General features: G+C 37.4%; 1 protein-coding gene across 1 annotated transcript; it reads right to left on the bottom strand.

The window, feature by feature from the left end:
• Positions 1 to 2242: 2242 nt before the first annotated feature.
• Positions 2243 to 20373, bottom strand: LOC121326902 (sodium channel protein 60E-like). Its single transcript, XM_041270546.1, has 13 exons — positions 20284 to 20373; positions 19266 to 19448; positions 15824 to 16040; positions 15075 to 15196; positions 13770 to 14099; positions 12891 to 13064; positions 12088 to 12204; positions 10014 to 10286; positions 9294 to 9347; positions 8659 to 8796; positions 7856 to 7969; positions 6173 to 6443; positions 2243 to 3677 (listed from the first exon to the last, which is right to left on the bottom strand). Exons 1-13 carry the CDS (start codon positions 20371 to 20373, stop codon positions 2722 to 2724), a joined length of 3039 nt encoding a protein of 1012 aa, XP_041126480.1. The 3' UTR covers positions 2243 to 2721.
• Between the last annotated feature and the right edge of the window lie 1163 nt (positions 20374 to 21536).

Below are 21536 nucleotides of genomic sequence, written 5' to 3'. Positions count from 1 at the left end.
CACACACACACACACACACACACACACAGTGCCTTGCAAAAGTATTCAGTTTTCACATTTTGTTGTTTTAAAGCTTGCAGTCATGACACTTTGAAGTAGGAATTAATATATGTTACATACACAACCTACTCCCCACATTCAAAGCAAAAACAAAAAGAAAGAAATAAACAGATAATTAATATGAAATACAAATGGAAAAGTCATGCTTGCATAAGTATGCAAACCCTTTGCTGTGGCAAACCTAAATTAATTCAGGTGCACAAAATGGCCTTAACGAGCCACACAATTAGTTGAATGGCCTCTGTCTGTGTGCAATATTAGTGGTTCTCATGATTTCAGAATAAAAATACCTGTCTCTGTGAGGTTCCTTGGTCAAGCAGTGAATTTCAAGCAAAGACTCAACCATGAAGACCAAGGAACTTTCAAAGCAAGTCAGGGACAAAGTCATTAAAAACACAGATCAGGAGAAGGCTACAAATAATATCGAAGTCTCTGAGTATCCCTGTGAGCACAGTCTACTCAATCAGCAAGAAATGGAAGGTGCATTGTACCACCCAGACACTGCCTAGATCAGGCCGTCCCTCCAAACTGAGCAGCCAGGCAAGGAGGAAACTGGTGAGGGATGCCACCATGAGGCCAACAACAACTTTGAAAGAGCTACAGAGTTCAGTGGCTGAGATGGGAGAAAATGTACATCAATCAACAATATCCAAAACACTTCACAAAAGTAGCCTGTACGGCAGGGTGGCAAGAAGGAAGCCATTACTAAAAATAAGCCATCTAAAAGCCCGCATGGGGTTTGCAACAAAGAACCTGAGTGATCCAACAAAGTACCTGAGTGATCCTGCAAAAATGTGGCAAAATGTGTTGTGGTCAGACGAGACCAAATTGGAACTTTTTGGTCTAAATGCCAAACGTTACGTTTGGCGCAGACCCAACACAGCTCATCTCCCAGTACAGCACATAACATCCATTATCTAGATTTTTAAGCACATTTTTTATATATTTAGTGTTATTTCAGCAGCCCAGTTAATCTCTGAACAAACAAAGCACAATATTCTCCACTCAATCAGTACAAAGATCACATATAAAATGGTAATGTTAAATCTGAACATACACATTCAAATTAATAAATACATCAATACACACTTAACAATATATGTCTAATTTAATATTTATATACAAAGACAAATGAGACCAGACCTTCAGGCTTTGTAACTGGCCACCTGAAGTTGCATGTGATACTATTACGTGGTGCTTTGGTCCCCTGTCGTAATGCATGGCTTAGCAACCAGGTTCACCATTTTCTGTTGTTGTTTTTTTTTTTTCGTTAGTTACGTGACATTTTTCTAATTACATAACTGAAATTTCAAATTATTTCATATTTTGACTGGGTTTCTAGGTTGTTTTTTTTTTTCTTTAGATCTTCTAATAATGTGAATGTCTTTTTTTACCTTCAATCCTTTTGCAGCCAGTCAAATGCCTTGTTTGCATTATTCTTTCACTAAAACTAAACATGCTTTGTGCATCTGCCAATCCCATGTTGCATTAAAAGCAGCACATGATCGTAACAAACAATCTCTCTGCTTCCCACCATCCTCCTTTCTATTTATCTATCTATACTGAGCATCAAAAGAAACTTATCACTTATATTTGAGCATCATTTGGATAAATTTCACTAGAAGTGATCAAAAAATGACCACCTCTGTTTTAGAGCAGGTGCAGTGATTTTTTTTATTGTGCTGATTAACAATTGACATCGCAAAGATGCTGCAAAATGATCTGTCAATCTTGGACAGGTGTTGTGACTCTTGGTCTCCCAGTTCATTAACAGAACGTGTCTGGTTATACCATCTCGCCAGGTTTGAAATTGCTGGTTGCGGGTACCCTAGACGGCGAGCTACAGTACGCTGCCCTAGTCCAGCCTCCAACATGTCGATTGCACAAAGGCACTGCTCTCTTGAAAGACGTGATATATAGTTTTTTTTCTGTGATTTTCTTTATTGCTTTTATTCAAGCGTGCAATTCAACAGCTGAAATCACTCCATATCCAGTGTCCAATCAACTGTCTCACTAAATAGGTGATTAAGTGCACATGCTTCAGTCATAGTCACTCAAGCATGTCATGGTCATAAAAAGAAACCAAAAACATTTTGTCAATGTCCATCGTTTATATACATTATTTTTTTTTCCAAAAATAAATGTGTTATGATAGTGATAAGTTTCTTTTGATGCACGGTATACTTGGAATATTAATGAATCAATCACTACCACGATGTAAGTATGTCATGTGTTAGCCCCAAAGAGATGAATCTGTGCTTTACAATGTTACAAATAACAACAGTCCTTTAGTCTCAACAGTTTCAATCAGCTGATTTAAACTTTTACAATAATCAAACATTACAGTACAAACACATTATAATTTATCACAAGTGAGTACCGTAAACATTAGTTTGTTGCAAACTGTTCGAATGAGCCTATGATGAAATACGTACTCGTTCATGATTAGGCTGTTCCAGTGAGCCTATGATAAAACATGTACAGGTTTCTGATTAGGGTTGTACCGTTAGAAACGATAGAACATGAGCCCTCCAAAAGATATATACTTCACTATTGCATATTTGACCCTCATTTGCTGGATCAAAAAGCCTGTTATTTGTAGTCTTGGCATGAAATGAAATCAGAGATTGGTTTGGTGAATTACAAGCTCCTTGAATTTCTCTAGAAGGAGGACTGAGACTTCCAGTCCTTGCGCTTGTGGGCAGTGAGGTGTCTCCGACGCAATTGCCACTTCCGGAACGCTCTCTGGATCGTCAAGGCAGCCTTGAATTCCCTGCGTAACATCAGTGTGGTGGTGCTGGCCGGCATGTTGTTGCGGATCGGGAACCTCTTCAGTGTCCTTGTGGTTATTTGCACTTGCAGTTTCTTCAAAGGGTCTGTTTCTTCTACTCTGCCCACGATCACACAGCTGATCCCTCTCAGTATATCTAGGCAGTGCAGCTTGTTCTCGCTGGTTATGGGAAGGTTTAAGGCTGCAATCTTGACTGCGTTTGGTTTTGGTATTTTCAAAGGAGACTTGAGACTATCGAGAAAGTCTGGCAGCTGTTCCAAACTGATAAACTCTGTGGCAGACGGGTCATACTTACTCCACTCCTCGTAAAACATGTCAATGTGGTCATCTGTGACTCCTTCCAGCTCTTGTTCCTGGACTTCAGTAAAGTTTTCCAGAATAACAGCTACATACATGTTGACGATGACGATGAAAGTGACCAATATGTAGGAGGACATGTACAAAATGCACACAAAGGCTGGCTGGGTGTCACTTTTCATGATTTGCTGGAGAACATCATTCCAGCCAGCTGCCGTGGTTAGTCTAAACAACAACAACATGCTGTTTGCAAAGGTTTCAAAGTTCACAATTTCATTGATGGATCCTGATCTGGGCAGGTCTTGAAACAACGTCATTCCCAGAATGGAGTAAATGAACATGACCAGGAGTAGAAGGACCCCAATGTTAAACAGGGCAGGGATAGACATGATCAGAGTGAAGAGCAACCTCCGTATTCCTTTGAGGGACCTGACAAGTCTCAGCAGCCGTCCCAGCCGTGCCACTCTGAACACACGCAGAATAGTGGGGGAGAAGGAGATGTTTTCTGCTGCCTTCTCCAATAAGTTTCCTAAAATTCAAAGAGTAGAAAAATAAATAAAATGACATGCAATTTCACTATGCCCAGAGCTACAGGGCTAGACTTGGTAGTCACTATTTCTCTGAGCAAAAATGATGAACACATATCTGAACTGGTAGTTCTGATGGAAATGGTTAACATGTGGGGTTTCACGCTGCACTGGCTGTACAGTTAATGATGATCTACTCAGGGACACCAAGATATTTAGCAGGCAAGTGCCATGAGGACATTGCACTGCTCTGAGTTGTGAGGCCAGTCCCCACAGACTGCAGATACAGTATCTGTTCCGTTTCAACCCACAGTGGTTGAGGGTGTGTGAATAACAAATATCAGAGCAATTGGGATTCTGTTGAAAAAGATATTGCAACCACAATTCTAGTAAAAGGTAACGGAATTGGTTCTAAACACCTGAATCTAGTATTTTTTTCTCACATTTTCAAATTATTTTTAATATATGCATTTCTGATTTTAGCAGTTCTGGGGTTGATCCCCATATCTAAATCAATGTCATTTTAACCCTGGTTGTATCAGCTTTGCTGGTGTCTATGCACACATCTGCCATGCACTGTCCAGCCCAGGTGTTTATCTTGTTTGCGTATTTTGATCATATGAATCTGTCTCTCTTTTCATCTGCAGGACTCATCAAATAATCAACAGATTTTCTTTAAATTTGCAAACTATAATTCTATTTGTTTCCCAAATATTATTACAAAGTGTTTTCTTTCATATTTTTTATTATATAGGATTTCAGTATGAAAGTAGTTTAGGCCAATGAAATGTAAAAGGATCTAATATGCAGGGAGGAGATTCATACAAAATGAATGGAGAGATTATGGCTTGCCGTGCTGTTAGTGGGTTCTTTGGAATGTTTGAATAACATTTTTCATAAATCCACATTCTAAAATCCATAACTTCAAAGGAATGAACACAGATTAGGATGTATATTTCAGAATATTGAGGTCTGGAGACAGTATTGAAGTGTGATTTTCTAAATGACAGCAAAGCAAAAGCAATCAGTGCCTCTGGGGATTCCCTGAGCAGCATACAAGCACCACTATCTGTAGCTGTGGACCAGATTCGCTCAGCAGCTTACAGCTTGTCATTGAAACATGTATTGATCATTTCAATGCTGGGTATCACATCAGTAAAGTGTTAGCAGTTGTCTCAATGTTGCTTTCTTCAGTGAAATTCTTTGACAATCCATTCTAATCACGCTGTGGCTTGAACTGTAAGTGCACAATCATTACCAGCACGACGACCACAATGCTACAGAGCCTGTGCTTAGGGATGCAAGGGTGTTTAACAGCTTTACCACACAAGTTTGTAATGTTAACTTTGTATTATGCTTCTCCAAAACAAATCCCATAGTTCTACTTTTATAGTCCATGTTTTTTCTATTGCTTTTGTGTTTTATTTTTATTATCTTTAAGTTAAACATTCACATTTCCACATTCTTCGAACAGTCATTGAGAATACAGTTTTTGAGATGTGCACGACTGTATAATGGTGTAATAATAAAGCATCCAGTTTATTAAAAGAGCTCCTCCTCAATTCACAGAGTTCACTTACAAAATCTTGCGGCATAATAAAGAGCTCTCTGTAGCAATTATTGCCTTCTGGTGACACCTAGTGGAGGAGGGGGGATTGACAAGCTGCTTCTCAGACAGTGAGTGCAGTGAGAGCTGGAGCTAGCTGTTACACTGTAGCGCGCTTGCAACACCAACACCAGTGTGAAAGACATTCTAAAGGCACCTTTAAAAATATGTATTATTAAACAGATACTATATATCATCACACATGATCCTAACATTAATTTTTCTATTCTGTTTAGATAAAAAAAAACACCCTTTCCTGGTATTTTCCTTCCGTTAACAAACAAATACATTGAAGACTCGTGTTCGGGGCTTGATTTTTGCAACATTGGTACAGAAAGACTTCTATTGCAATGGGGTAAACACTGGCGTGTTTAGATCAATTCAATTTACCTCCATGACCTTTCATGTTCATTTTGTTCTAACTACATACATACATAAATAAGAAAATCTGTTATATATATATATATATATATATATATATATATATATATATATATATATATATATATATATATATATATATATATAATAACAGATTTTCTCACGAAAATCTATGCCTGTAATTGAACTGATCTAACACACTGCTGCAAATGGCTTCCAGCTTTGTATTTACAATGACATAAATATCTTTCTATAAGTATGTTGAACACATTTGAAATCAACAAAACAATGGGATGGTTACTGTTAGAAAAAGTGTGACTTCTGTTATTCCATCTGCTAGAAATTATTTCAAACATGTGTCTCAATCACAACAAAACAATAATAATGGCTTGCTAACATTTTTGATAGACCAAACAATATCATAGCTTTTATCTCAAATACACAGTAAGTTTTAGATGATTGGGTATTACTTTAAACACGTCATATTGATATATTTAAAATGATGCTTACCTACAATGGATACTGTGACCACTAAAATATCAAAGACATTCCAGGGGCGAGTAAAGTAATACAGTCGCAGTCCCAGGAGCTTGATGACAGCTTCAACAGTAAACAGAGTCGTGAATACCAGACTCACCACATCCTGGGCTTGAATAAAACTGTCAGATTGCCCATAATGCTCACTTGTCATAAGAAACATGTTTAAAACTATCAAAAGAATTGTCAGGGGTTCGAAATATTTGTGATGCACCACTTTGTAAAAGAATAATAAAACGACATTCTGAAAAAACAAACAAACAAAAAACATACCAGAGTTAGTTCAGATAAAAGAATTATCTAACTTTAAACACTCCCTTATTAAGATATACAGATGTAGTAAAAGTGTTGTTTACAAGTAATATAACAACGTACAGTATTAACCTTTGACCTGTAGATTCTAGTAATACAGCAATGTGCTCTATTAACATGTGACCTGTAGATTCTAGTAATACAGCAATGTGCTCTATTAACATTTGACCTGTAGATTCTGGTAATACAGCAATGTGTTCTATTAGCATTTGACCTGTAGATTCTGGTAATACAGCAATGTGCTCTATTAACATTTGACCTGTAGATTCTGGTAATACAGCAATGTGCTATATTAGCATGTGCCCTGTAGATTCTGGTAATACAGCAATGTGCTCTATTAGCAAGTGACCTGTAGATTCTAGTACTACAGCAATGTGCTCTATTAGGATGTGACCTGTATATTAGAGTCCTGCATCGGGCCGTGAACTTTTTTTGCGGTTTGCTGTTAGGGTAAAAAAAAACAAAAAAACATTTCGGGTCTAAATTTGAATCACCAAAAATGTATTCTGTCCTTTAAGCGTACTTGTCTGTAAACCCATTCCCAAATAACGCATTAGAAGGTAAATGTACCGGTATTTCCTGCACTAAAGCAGGAGGTGATTATGGAGGGGTCAGCTGACTAAGCAGTGTTGTTCTCGCTTGTTTGATCCGTTGCAAGATCTTTTTATCATGCGCAGGGTTTACATAATGGAGTGGATAATAGTTTGAGAGGTAAATCAGAAATGTGGAATTCTTTTGGAATCATAGCGAATGAAAACAATAAACATTTGACTGGATTCGTTGCTTGTAAAACCTGTCATTATGTTTTTGTAAATGACAGCCACAAAACTGGTAGATCATCTCTGCACAGGTGTAGCTCCCTTTCAGCTGGTGGCACGAAAGGAAGAGATAGGTATTTTATAGTAAAGTAGCGATAGTTAATATGTAACAATGTTAAAATATATGCAGACCACTAGAGAAAGCTACCACGCTGTATAGCCTATTGTGTAAACTCAATCTATGGAGAATGGTAGACATAACTGTGTGAATGTGAGAGTCAGTTGACGCAGGCATTAGGTAAAGGACAAACACTTGCGGGACTGGGTCGGGTTGCAGGTCTTATTAAAGTGGGTAGGGTCGGGTCGCGGGTAAGGTGTTGCAGTAGGTTGCGGGTTCAGGTTAGGTCCTGTAGTAGCGGGACCGGGTCGGACCAGGTTGTAAAAATCGGACCCATGCAGAACTCTACTGTAGATTCCAGTAATACAGCAATGTGCTCTATTATCATGTGACCTGTAAATTCTAGTAATACTTTCTGAACTCTGTCTATTTGTAAGGAAACAGAAGGGTGGAAGAATGGCAGCTTACTTTTGGACAAGGAATCATTTTGGTTGGTCTAACTTTAGAAACCCGTTTTAAGGCTCCATACAAGTGTCTCTGATCTTCTGTCAAAAGCATGACCAAGGCACCTTCCTTCCTGGACTGCAAGACAGAGAACAAGGACAAAATCAGGAAAGTGCATCCAAACAGGCAAATAATTTCAACCTCCTCTTCAGACAATGAACTGCACCAAATAAACTGCACAATTTAAAGAAGATTGTTTTTACTTTGAAGAAAAATCAGCCATAAACGCCTGATCTCTGAAGAGTCAATGGACACTGTTCTATGGCTCTTAATACCATGCTCTTTAAACCGTTAGAGAAAAACTCTGTGTGCCCAGGGTTAGGGAAATACAATCTCTTCTTTAGTGCATTTCTATCTTTAAAAGATCTGTAAAATGACAGAGTGGGTCTTATTTTAATCACTTAAGTGACATCAGTGTTGATCTACAAATGTTTAGATGGATTGAATAGATTCCACTTAAATAATACAAGTGTCATATTCTATGCACGGTTTGCACACGTGGATAAACGTAATGATCTCTAGCCTGACGCTAACTGAGTTACACAATAAAACAAATGCCTGCCTGCTCTGGTAACTGAGCCAGCTCTCTCAGCAAAGCAGAGAACTTGCTGCTGGTCTCAACAGTCTCTATCTCGGTATTCGGCTCAGTACACCGGTGTACACCGGTGTTTGCTCTGCGGACTTTAGCCTGTAGTCTCTCAGGTTCCGATCAATGATCCATATTGGACTGAAAAAATGCTAAAATGACAAAAAAAAAAAGTGCTTACCCTTTTATGCACTGTATTGAAGTTATCAATGATTACACCAATGAACAAATTTAGTGTGAAAAACGTCCCCACAACAATAAAGGCAACGAAATACAAAAGACTATAGGTGTTTGCATCAGTGTCAGGCTGTAGGTCGATCTGTTGGCAAAATACTTTGTTAATAATAACAGAATATTGTAATGCATGCTATAAAACATATTATTGACATACATGTTTCATCAGCAATAAACTACTTTCATTTGTTAAGAATCGTCAACATCTTCAATAACATATATATATATATATATATATATATATATATATATATATATATATATATATATATATATATAATTTATTATATATAATATATATATATTTATATAAATATAATATATTAACTAGATCCTTAAACTAAAGTGTGATCCCTTTTAAAATTGTTTTTAAATGCAAGGGGTACTGCACCCTTTAAACAAAGAGGTTATTTGTTGCCCTGCTGTATGACAACATACATGCATTATACAATAAAGCAACCCAAGGTTCTGTCAGTAGACATGGGGGTTAAGAATGAGGCCTCCAAATCCACCCCAGGGGGCGTGCTCAGGATACTGCACTCTAACCGCTGCACAAAAGGGTGAGGCAGCTTGTCTACTTACCCCTCTTGCATCAGCAGCACTGGCCATAATTTCAATCCAGCCTTCAAATGTTGACTGTTAAGGGAAACATACTGTAAATTGCAACAAACTACTAAAATAGCAGACATACTTGTGGAAATGCTAAAACAATTATGAGAATGATGAGGGGACAGAGCAAATTCCCCAGACAGTGATGTTAGAGGAATCTATTGCCATGTTACATTCTCATCAATAGATTCCTCTACACCGCTGTCTGGAGAATCTGCTCTGTCCCCTCATCATTCTCACAATTGCTCCCTCATTTCTCTACCACACGCACTTCAGCTCAATTGCATCGTGGAACTAAAACATGGAGCCAATTCATTTTTGGGTTAATGAGACACTTTCTTTAACTAACTTAAATTAATTTAGACTAAAAAACACCATGGCTATACCTTTGCTTTTATGACTGTATCTTTAATTAAAGTGGAACGCCTGTAAAATGGAATTTCATCCATAACAAACTTTATACACAGTATAGAATACACAAAAGAGCTGTGTAAATACACATGAACCATATGAACACTGTACTATTAGACCTGTAATAACCTGCAGTAAGCTATACATACTTGTTGCATTGGACATGTAATTTATCACAAAGCTGGACCCAAACGTGTCACCATGTATGTTGGCCTTAAGAAAACAACAGAATGAATAAACAAATTGAAATATAACTAAATTCAAACTGCATGTATTACCTACCACTTGCAAGAGAGCCAAATAGGCGGCCATGATGTTGTCAAAGTGAATGGCTTCGTTCTTCCACTCATAGCCCTTGTCTTCATTTGCTTTGCAATCTGTATAGTTGTTCACAATATCAACGGGCAGCCTGATTCCATTGCTGTCCACACACTGGAAGAATTTCCCCCCGTAGATTTGAACTCCTATAATGCCAAATATAAGCCAGAACACCAAGCAGACCAGCATGACATTTGAGATGGAGGGTATTGAGGAAATCAAGGCATTTACAACCAGCTGAAAGACAAAGAAATGACAGGTACCACACAAGCGTGAATACTAACCTCAGGTCCTAATGTATGTGATGAAGAATCCACAAATATAGTCAACTTTCATTTGCCACACGAGTTGCCTCCTACCAGCATATTGAAAAGATATACGTATAACATGTTCATAACACTCCCTGGCATAGTGATTCCAATATGCATGTCAATTAATCAATCAGTCAAAACTTTTATTTATCCAGACGAGTCATTGAGAACTAATTCACATTTACAATGATGAGAGGGCAAGAGGCTCACAACATCACAGCAAACACAATATATAAGGGTTAAAAGGCATAATCAGTAGGAACTTAACTGGTACAGATGTCAGTCAGAAATGAGTCAACCTTACAGCTAAAAGGATGGCAAACCAAACTTTTGAAATATATCCTGAATGTATGTCATATACACACAGCTCAGTAAATACAAGTAAATCAACATATATTCATTTGCCCTGGCTGATTCTAACTTAGAGTCAACGATGAGGCCCCCAAATACTGCACTCTAACCGCTGCACAAAAGGGTGGGGCAGCTTGTTTGGGGCGTTATAGGAGCAGTGTTGTACAGGTTGATACAGTAAATCCTGAGACCGGAACCTCTCATCACAACTCTCTTGTAATAAAGTCATTCAAGAGTACTATATAAGCTTGAGGATGGAAAGAGCTTCATGCCCTGTATTTTCACTGTACAACCACTATAGGTCTTGATCTAACTACTAGGGAATCAGGAGGAAATGATAGGTAGTGGACAAAAAAATGGAAACACCAATGTAAAGTCACTTAATAAGGCATTGGGCCACCACGTGTGGCCAGTACGGCCTGTATGCGCCGTGGCATAGAGGCTACTAGCCTCTGGAAGTCTGCAGGAGGTTGATGGAGGTGGAAAACGGTGTCTCAAGTGTCGCTCCAGAATATCCCATAAATGCTCGATTGGGTTCAGATCTGGTGACTGAGAAGGCCATGACATAAGGATAACATCAGTGTCATGCTCATCAAATCACTGGACACCACATGTGCTCTGTGGATGGAGCATTGTCAACCTGGAAGACACATGACCCTAAGCATGCTGGGATGTTATTTGCTTAATTAACACATGAGCCACACCTGTGCGGAAGCCCTTGCTTTCAATATACTTGGGTGTCTCTCATCTACCCAGGTGTATCAATTTTTTTGTCCACTACCTGTACATTGCCCAGAAGGCCACAGGGTTTGGCTTGTTGGCCCAGTTAATTGATTTATTGTTGACAGGTGGACTTAAATTAAGCAATTACAAGCCCTTTAAAAAAGGACAGGTTCAGCCCATCTAAGGGAGGTGTATGGAAGAAGGGCACGTGTGTGTGGAGTTGTAGAGAGAAATTCAAGAGAATAAATGTGTTATTAAAGAACTTAAGTTTAATATTTATTTTGTAACGGGTAAACGGCTAGCAGTCCTGGGGTTAGACAGGGTCATCTTACAAAAGTTAAGTTAGCGCTCCTTGCCGGAGTTAGGCTTTTGTTTTGTTTGTTTGTTTGTTATAGCGAATTAAATAAATAAAAAACACTGAGAGTGTTGTTGAAGTGAAATTCAAGTCTCCTACCTGTGGTTTACTACAAGACATACCACGCCTCTGTGTGATGTCATCAATTATATATATATAATATATATATAATATATATATATATATATATATATATATATATATATATATATATATATATCTATATATATATATATATATATATATATATATATATATATATATATATATATGAGTGCAGTATCAAAGCAATGCCTACCCTCATTCCTTCCCAACGAGAAATGGCTCTCAGGGGTCTCAAAGCGCGAAGAGTTCGGAAGGATCTCAGGGATCGGAGGGATTTGATGCTGCTGCTCAGCACACCCAGCCAACCAATCTAAGGGGAAAGAGACAGAGATAGCAAATCTGAGACAATCTGCATAGAGAAAAACAACAGTAAACTAATAATGTTACTGCACTGTTATTATTTTCACTCAAGTGGGGCGAACATTTACACTGGTGCAAACGAAATGCAAACTGGACCTAAATGCATGGATTTATTGCAAATTCCTAAATGATTTAATTGAATTGGAACCTTATTCTGGTTGATAAGCTCTTTTTTGACTTACTATATCAATGATTTTAAATGAGTTTGCCAAAGTGTATTATCTGTTCACTAGATCACTAGAAGTATTGCAGATTGCAGGTTCCAAATGTAAACAGAGCACACTCCTGTGATGGAATAGCGACAGCTGGAGTCCAGATGTTGAGTGTTGCACTTTTATTTTTGATGGGAATTATAACATTCCCATTAATGGTTTTTACCCAAATATGACTATTTGTTTTTGTGACTGTAGGGTCTATTAAAATGGAACCACCATAAACTGGAATTGTATCACTTTCATGGGGATTCCAGATGCTGACCTCCTGTCCTAACACAACATAGCACAGCACAGTCTGGTTCAACAAACATCACAAAAGAATAATGCAGCATTGCCTTTATTTTATCCTGACTCACTGCACTGACACTGAATAGGTTTCATATACTTAAATATCTGGACTACAAGGAGTAACCTCACCTACCACAACCAGAAGAAAGTCCAGCAATGTCCACACATCGGTGAAGTAGCTTGTCACCCCGAGGCCTATTATTTTCAGCACCATTTCCAAGTTGAAGAAGGCCAGGTAGAAGTGGTCCAGGTAACGCAGCACTTCCTGAATCTTGGGGTTCTTCTTGGTATATTTGTCATCCACTGTCTACAGTAGCAGGGGTGGTAAATATTACACTCATAGACAGAGTGATTCATTCACAACACATCAAATAGAATAATCAAACATTATCAAACTGAACTGCGTCACTGGCCTGACACATGGTGCTTCTTTGATTCCAGCCAGCAAGGACTTATCCAGACAACTGGGTGGGGTGTTTGCACAGCACGTCCTAATTGTACCCTATGTTCCTGGGTTTTTCAGTGTGGATTCATTAGTGTGCACATTTATTAGAACACCTCAAAATTTGTCATTTATATTCTTTATATACCTACCTGCATGAAAACCTCAGGAAGCGAGAATTTCAATTTCCACTCAGTAATCAGTGATATAGAAACAATAGGCCCTTGTGTTTGAAAAACCACTTTGTGCTTTAATTGGGAATCTTAAACAACTTCTAAAACACCTAATGCATTTTACCATTTGTGGCTATGTGTTCCCTTTCTCTTACTATTTTAAATGAATTGCACGTGTGGCCTAATAAAGTCAATTAGACAAGTCACTAAATTTTCAGTTCTAGTGGTTCGATTTCGTATGCACAACAAATCAAAACTACAGAAGCAATGAGATGTAGTAATAAATGTCTGCTGCACTGTTTATTTATTACCTTGTGTATAGATGTATATTAAATGTTTTGTTTGCACTGATACACACGTAGCTGCACCTGGTACAGCATGTGCCTGCAGTCCTCACCAGTGTTATTGTGCTGACGAGAATGATGAACAGGACGATCCCCTCGAACAGAGAGTGCTTGACCAGTTTGAAGACAGGGTGCCTCAAAGAGCTGTAGACTTGCCATGACTCACAGCAGGAGCAATGCCTGCAGCAGAGGGCTGGTACACATGGCTGCATCACGCTTTGTTGCTTCATCTCCTCCAGCTCTTCCACCTCTGCATTTTGCTTTTTCTCCTCTGTCACCGTGTGCTCCACGGGCTGCTTTTTACTTTTCTCTTTGCTTTTCCCGATCACTGAATGGACTTGTTCTATTTCAGGTTCTACTTGAACTTCCTCCACTGTTTCCAGCTGATAACCACAAACAAAGATGCAATTTACTTCCCTGCGCACAGACAGCGTATACATTACCTAATGTGGTCCAGTAATGCATTTACTAAGCAAAGAAGCACATAGGTTTATACAACATTATAAAAGAACATAACCATAACACATATATATATATATATATATATATATATATATAATATATATAGATATATATATATATATATATCTGGATGTATGCTCTGCTTGTGTGTCACAAAGATGGCTGTAGTCGACGACTTCAGGCCAGAAACAGGGACCAACACAGAACAGACAGAGACGTGGAGTTTGGTGAAGCTGAGCACTTCTTTGCGCTCAGCATTTAATAATTAAACAGAACAGAAAATAAAAGGTTTGAAAAGCAAAACACAGGAACCAGCACTTGAGACCAAAATAAATAGACAAACAAAACAGATTCACACGAAACAGCGGACGAACAGACAAACAAACACGGTGAGTCCGAACAAGCACACAAGATTGTGCTGGTCCTTCCAGCATGAAATAGCAATTGTACGCTTGAATTTAATTTACTTTACTTTTTTACTTTCTCCTTCTCCACACCCGTTCTCCACTCACCGAACACACAACATCGAGTGAGTGAAAACTAGCAATAACTGGGAGGGCAGAGTGAGAACACAAAGAGATAGCAATCTCCTGTTATAGAATATGTGCTAATTCCAATCACACTAGATGCATCCTCTAGGTATACAGCAGCTATTATATGACTAGCACTTTGAAATTTCTTTTTTAAGGGTCTGTTTTTTAATGAAAATAAGGCAGTTGCATAAAGTGCTATTTTCACTCCAAGCAACATGGCTTTAAACTCAATTTGAACTCACAGTTTGCAGTTTTCATTTTCGGGGTTTATGTTACCAGGGACGAACTAACATCATAAAGCCCAAAGAATAACTAAAACCATTGTGATTATTATTATTATTCAGGTTTGCTGGTATGTCTTACCACCATAACTGCAGATCCATTTTCATATTTTCGGCACTGTGCACTGACAGTGGGGATCTCTTCATGTGATGACCGGTTCGGAGGGCATTTGTTTTTCTTCTGTTTAACATCAGAGCCACAGTCTAAAAAGGGAAGACGACCGAATACAATCCAACCAGCTTCACTTCAAATATGAGCAACACAATATACAGCAGTGTGCACATTTATTACAAGATGTGTCATTTATATGCTTCGTATACCTGCCTGCACTGAAAACATCAGAGTGTGAACATTTCAACCTCCGGTCAATATAGGAACTTTTGTGTGAAAATGTTAGCCCACTCTGTGCTTTAATTAGGCATCTTAAACAATGTCTAAAAAGTGTCATGCATTTTCCCATTTGTGGCTACTTTTTCCTTTTCTCTTACTATTTGAAAGGAATTGCACGTCAACTAAATTAGACAATCACTAATTTGCATATTCTGACCAGTTCCATAGATTTTCAGTTACAGTGGTTTGATTTCATATACACAACAAATCAAAACTACAGAAGCAATGGGGTGTTCTAATACATGTGCACACTGCTGAACTACAGAAGCAATTGGGTGTTCTATGTTTCTTTGTTTAATCACTGTATGTTTCTTTATTTAATCACTGCAAAAACAAAAATGTCAATGTAGAGTCATAATAAAACATTCTGATGTAGGTTTCAAATGTATGACAACCCCATGGGCAATAATTCCAAAGCATTCCCCAACAGTGGTACTTACCTTCCTTGCTATTTGTGGTCTTTGACCCTCCAGACAGTTGGCTGTTTTGGGGAGTAGGTTCGGTTTTTGCATCAGAAGGAACTTGCTTATTTCGCATTTTCAGCATAGACGTGAATTTTTGCATTTTCATCTTCATGGGAACAGACTCTGATGTATCTGCTGTGAAGATATCTCCGGCAAAGAAGTTAAGAAGGAGAGCCAAGAATAGATTCAACACCTAAAAATATAAAATTTTTATTTTAGCATCTAGAAATATAAAAGAATAGGTTCAGCTCTTAGAAATATAAAAGAATAGATTCAGCATCTAGAAATATAAAATAATAAATTGTGTTTGCCCACCGACGATGGGGTTGGGAATGTAGAGATGCGAGCCCAGCTAACAAGATTTAAGTTTTTGCAGGTATCAGTCTTTTAAAGACTGTCACCCACACCTGCGAGCAGAAACTGACTCACTGACAGCAGAAACTGACCCAAGACTGTCACAGCTACTGGAAGAAGGCTGATCTTTGGGATACACATTGAATATTTGTCAAACTGCAACAAATATTGTAATGACTTTAATGTGTTTTAGAAAATGTTTTTTAGCAGATCTGCACAGGCCTGTCGTGGTGTTCGCAGAACCAACCCAAGCTGAGCCTGGTGTAGAGTTCGAATCCTGTTGGGAATGTTTATTAGACATGACTTGGATGATTTAAACTAGCCTGTATTGATTGAAATAATAGGATATAATCTTTGTCAATAATTATAATAATGCTGTATATGGTCCTTTCAAATAGATCTGTATTTTATCATAAGGTACTGTTAGCATATTCCAGTTTTATGAGAAAAAGTAGCCAGTTTCCTTCATTACTTTACTTTCATTACTTTCGGATAACAGAAGGTAGCAGTATTAGAAAATGCTTACGGTCGTGTCTCATACTAATCAATACCAAACAAACTGGCAAAAGGAGTATCTCTTAAAACCTGCTTCAGCTGGATTTTGTATGAATAGAGAAAGGGGTCAGACTTAATTCAGTAAAATAACATTAGCAACTGTTATACTGAAGTATCTAAATTAGAAATACATGTTATAAAATCATTTAAAGTTAAACTTTAAATAACATTACTATTGTTGAAAGAACATATTACAGTTAAAAATGAGAGAAGTTCAGTATTAACTGACACTTTCAGAATATTGTAATAATTATACTGTGTTTTAAAGAATATAAAACCAGCATAAATAATATTGCAGCAAATTATGAACAGGTTACAATGATTTGAACTAAGAAAACTGAACAAATGTTGATGTTAGGAAAAGGAAAAAAAGCTTGTCTATGTGCCTTTGTTATTCATGCGCATACACTTTTGAAGGCCGGCTAGACTATTGCGCATGGAAACCTATAACCCTGAAAGAAGCAGGAATTGCAAATTATCAAAAACAAAAAGGGTAACCCTTTTTTAGGCAGAACAATATTTAAAAATAAAAAGACCTATTTGATTTTATTTGATTGTGTTGTTACTAAGCATAGAGGTTTTAAATAAATAATAATTAAAAAAAAAAAAAGTATTCTGATCTAATAATAGAGTGACAAAACTCTATGAAAAGAAATACTGTTTTAAGTATTTTAGTCTAATAAGAAACATAATATTTAAACTGGCAAGTGTTTTTGCTTATTTAGGGCTCTACTGTAATATAAACAGACTGTAAAATCTGGAGTGAGCATTTAATTTAATCAATTTAAGAATTAGTTAATTTTCTTTCTCCAACTAACAAAAAATATTTTAGACATTACAATATCCATTAAATTAAAGAATATAAATGTTTAGTTTATATAAAGGTTTTACTGCAATAAAAAACAGTAACTTTTAGGTGGGAAAATTAGACAAAGTATAAATTGTATTCAATAATTTTAGTACACAAAAAACCTACAGAAAAATAACCTTGCCCTTAGCTACTTGCAAGCAGAATGACACTAGATATGGAAGATTCAGTCAAAGTGAGATTTGCTTGTAGTCCTTAGTTTTTGGTCCAGGGTCTTTCTATGATAAGAGGATCTGGCAGTCGTACCAAGCATTCCATGAATTGAGGGAGTTTAAATGTTGTATTAGTTATTATCAGATAAGTAGCAACTTTATTTGGGAGAAAACTAAGTTAATGCGGTGAATTTACAGACATGCTTACAATGGTGTTTCATATTAATCAAAACAATAGTCTTGTCAAGTAAACTGGGTATCTGAAACCTGCTTGTACAGGTGAATTTTTAGAAACCAAGAGAGAGGTCAAGCTTAGTCCAAGCATGGTACAAGTTAATATAAGTCTATTATATTTAACATGTTTCATTATAGCTTAAATTTAAATGGAAATAACTGAACTGACCACTGTATGCTTATTCAAAGGCAGTCTTTGTCCCATACTTTGTTAACACACATTTGTATATGAAGTTAAACTGGCCTATTGACAACACACTGAAAAGGTAACATAATATGTGGCTACGAGGGACGTACTGTATATTTTTTGACTCAACTTAATATAATCAAAAAGAGCTATTGTTACATATTAAAAACATCTCTCATATACTGTATACACATATACTTGTATTATATTATAGCAAGGATTCTGTGAACTTTGGTCCACCTGATGTTCTAATATTTTTTGGCAAGACGTTATACCCAATCAGTTTTGTAAAATGAGTTGACCAGATCCTTCTAGAATGTATAATAAACTCAAAGATAAGAAATGTCAAGGCCGAGTGATGATTAGATTTACTTGGGACTTCTGATGTATTCAATGGAGGCAAAATTCTATCAAGCCCAGAGCAAGACCCCTTTCGATTTCGTGCGACTTGCTAACTAAGGGTTGTGTGGTCCATGCTCTGACGATCGCTCAAAAACCGATTGCTGTTTGGTCGATGTCAAGTCCCTGCTTTTTGAAGACAGTTCTTATTTTTCAATATATCCTACACTACACTTCCATATACTGGAAGGTAAGCATATATTTGAATTTAATATCTCTTTTATATTGATGCATTGTTATGGGGTATAGAAATTATGTTTTAGTCTTAAGAGAGTGATATATATATATATATATATATATATATATATATATATATATATATATATATATATATATATATTAGCTTTTTGCATTTTATAGCCTGAAGGCTAAATATATAATAACCATATTCGTATTAATGTATTGAAGTACTAATGCTATTAAACTTGTAAAGCACTGGATTCCCCAGACTGCTTTTTACTTGGGAACCAACCAATCCAATTTTTAAAGCATTTAATTGTCTACTTGACTGTAAAGACCAGACCACTGAATGTTTGCAGCTCTGGATAAGAGAACACAGTGATGGGGTGTTTGCAGCTCTGGATAAGAGAACACAGAGATGGAGTGTTTGCAGCTCTGGATAGGAGAATACAGCGATGGAGTGTTTGCAGCTCTATAGAGAATACTCACCAGGAAGTTGCCTACTATGTATGTCATTAAGAACAGCGGGATGCAGAAGTACATTTTGGAACAGCGCATACAGTCATACAGAGGCTCCACCCACTCTCCACAAAGAATCCGGAACACCATTAGAAAGGAAGAATAGAAATAAATGAAATTCCATCGTGGGACTTGCTGGTCCGGGAAGGCTTCCTATATCATAGTTAAACACAACATACAAGGAAATCAGTTGCAAGTACAGCAGTGTGCACATCTACTAGAACACCCCAAGATCTGTCATTTATACCCTATATATACCCACCTGCATGAAAACTGCAGGGTGGGAGAATTTATAGTACATTGTCAGGTCAGTAATCAACGATATGGAGACAATAGGCAGTATTGCAGTCTCACATTGACAGTATTTTACATACTGGAAAATATACCCAACAAGTACAATTTATTTCCCCTCAATTCAATGTACTATAACGAGCAGTCTATATGATTTGCTGTGGTGTTTTAATTTTACCGCAAAACAGCAGGCAAATCAGAGCAACATTCACAGCAGATTGCTAAGAAACACTATGAATCACAGATGTTAAACCAAGGTCCTGCCTGCTTTGTGAGCATTAACATCTTTTGAAGAAGAAAAGGGATATTAACTCTAGTGAGTGGATAAATTACAATCCATACAATCCCAGCCTGGTTATCTGAACCCTGCAGCAACAGGAGAGATTCACTGCATAGTAGAGAAACAGTGCAGTCAGATCCCATTTCTTTCAGCTAAGCAAGAACCAAGGGATCTGTACTTGTCACTTATTATCTAGATATAAAAACAGCTGTGTCAGGCTGGAGGGGTCTTTCAGACGGTTTATTCAATGCCAGCAGCAAGTCTTTCAGGCAGCTCTGTAGTACAGCTGGTTCAGAGTATTCCAATACAGGAATGTTAGTAGCAGGCCTGTCAGCTGCTGTGCCTTCCTTGCTGGAAAGCAATGCCACAGGGACCCTGAAGTTATGGGAACACCTTTCATTGTAAAAACGTACATACCTTTTTTAAATAGTCACGGCCTACGAGCTGCATCCCAATCACAGCAAAGATGTAAATCACGATGACCACTATCAGGGTCAAGTTGCCCATTTCCTTCAGAGACCCAAAGATCACCGTGATGAGGACATTAAGAGTTTTCCAACTTTTTGCCAGTTTGAAGACTCTGAGCTGTAAGAACATGAAAACAAAAATGAAATGTGAATCAAGCAGTATTTATCTGCAGCAAAATTTATCAAAACCATTTATTCTATCATTTGCAACTTATATAATAGTATGCCAATAATGACAAACTGCTGGTTTTAATGTCAATTAGAGGGTTGCTATCTGCGTGACCTCCAATATCAAACACACAGTAAGTTACTGATCACAGATCACAGATCACTGTCTGTTTACTGTTTCTACCTTTTGTTCAGTAACTTCCTCTACTTCTGCATTCAGATCTTAGCGAAATGTTATTTCTTGTTACATGGCACAGTAATTGGCAATACATTTTTTTTTAAATGTACAAATATAGTACTTGAAAGACAGAACAGCATTTAAACAAAAGTTACTGGAGTTTATTATTATTAAATATGAATTAGTTAATCAGACACTTTTCTCCAAAGCAACAAGGACTATGTATCTATGTATCACAACTGCTGCTGCAAAGTCACTTACAATAGGGCCTCGGTTTTATGTCTCATCCAAAGGACGGAGCAGAAGAAGGTTAAGTGACTTGCTCAGGGTCATATACAGTGAGTCAGTGGCTGGGCTAGGATTGAACTGGAAATCTCCAGATAACGAGCCCCTTTCTTTAACCACTGGACCACCAAGCCTACTTTAACTGGATTATGTAAAAATATACCAATATTATCATGTTTCAAACTGTGACCACTTCGTTTGTATTAAAGTTGGAACAAATGTATAATGTTACTATCAGGCATACCGTGTGCTATATTTATTATAGTGATAATATGTGTAATACTTTTTGAGCCATAAGACATACCATTCTGAAAGACCTCATGATGGACAGATCGAAGGATTTAACATCAGCTGCAGTGAGTCCCCAGTCCAAGAAGCTCAGTAAAACAATGACGAAGTCAAATGCATTCCAGCCATTGCTCAAGTACGGGACTAGGTTCAGAGCAAAAATTTTTAAAAAAGCTTCCACAGTAAAAATCACGGTCAGAACCTGTATCACAAAAATAAATCAAAATGATAAACTGCTGCAGGGTCTGTCATGGTGCATCAGAGACCTTTAGTTATATAGTATC

The sequence above is a fragment of the Polyodon spathula genome, chromosome 2 (assembly GCF_017654505.1).
Source record: "Polyodon spathula isolate WHYD16114869_AA chromosome 2, ASM1765450v1, whole genome shotgun sequence".
NCBI lineage: Eukaryota > Metazoa > Chordata > Actinopteri > Acipenseriformes > Polyodontidae > Polyodon > Polyodon spathula.
This window is presented reverse-complemented; position numbering and strand designations above follow the sequence as displayed.

What these genes read in the sequence shown, in the direction of transcription:
- LOC121326902 (XM_041270546.1), bottom strand. Translation starts at nt 20,373, where the DNA reads ATGGGCAACTTGACCCTGATAGTGGTCATCGTGATTTACATCTTTGCT. An exon ending in TCGTCAGCACAATAACACTG is followed by an intron (nt 13,065 to 13,769) that starts GTGAGGACTGCA and finishes CTGCTACTGTAG; the next exon opens with ACAGTGGATGACAAATATAC. An exon ending in TCAATACAGTGCATAAAAGG is followed by an intron (nt 7,970 to 8,658) that starts GTAAGCACTTTT and finishes TCTGTCTTGCAG; the next exon opens with TCCAGGAAGGAAGGTGCCTT.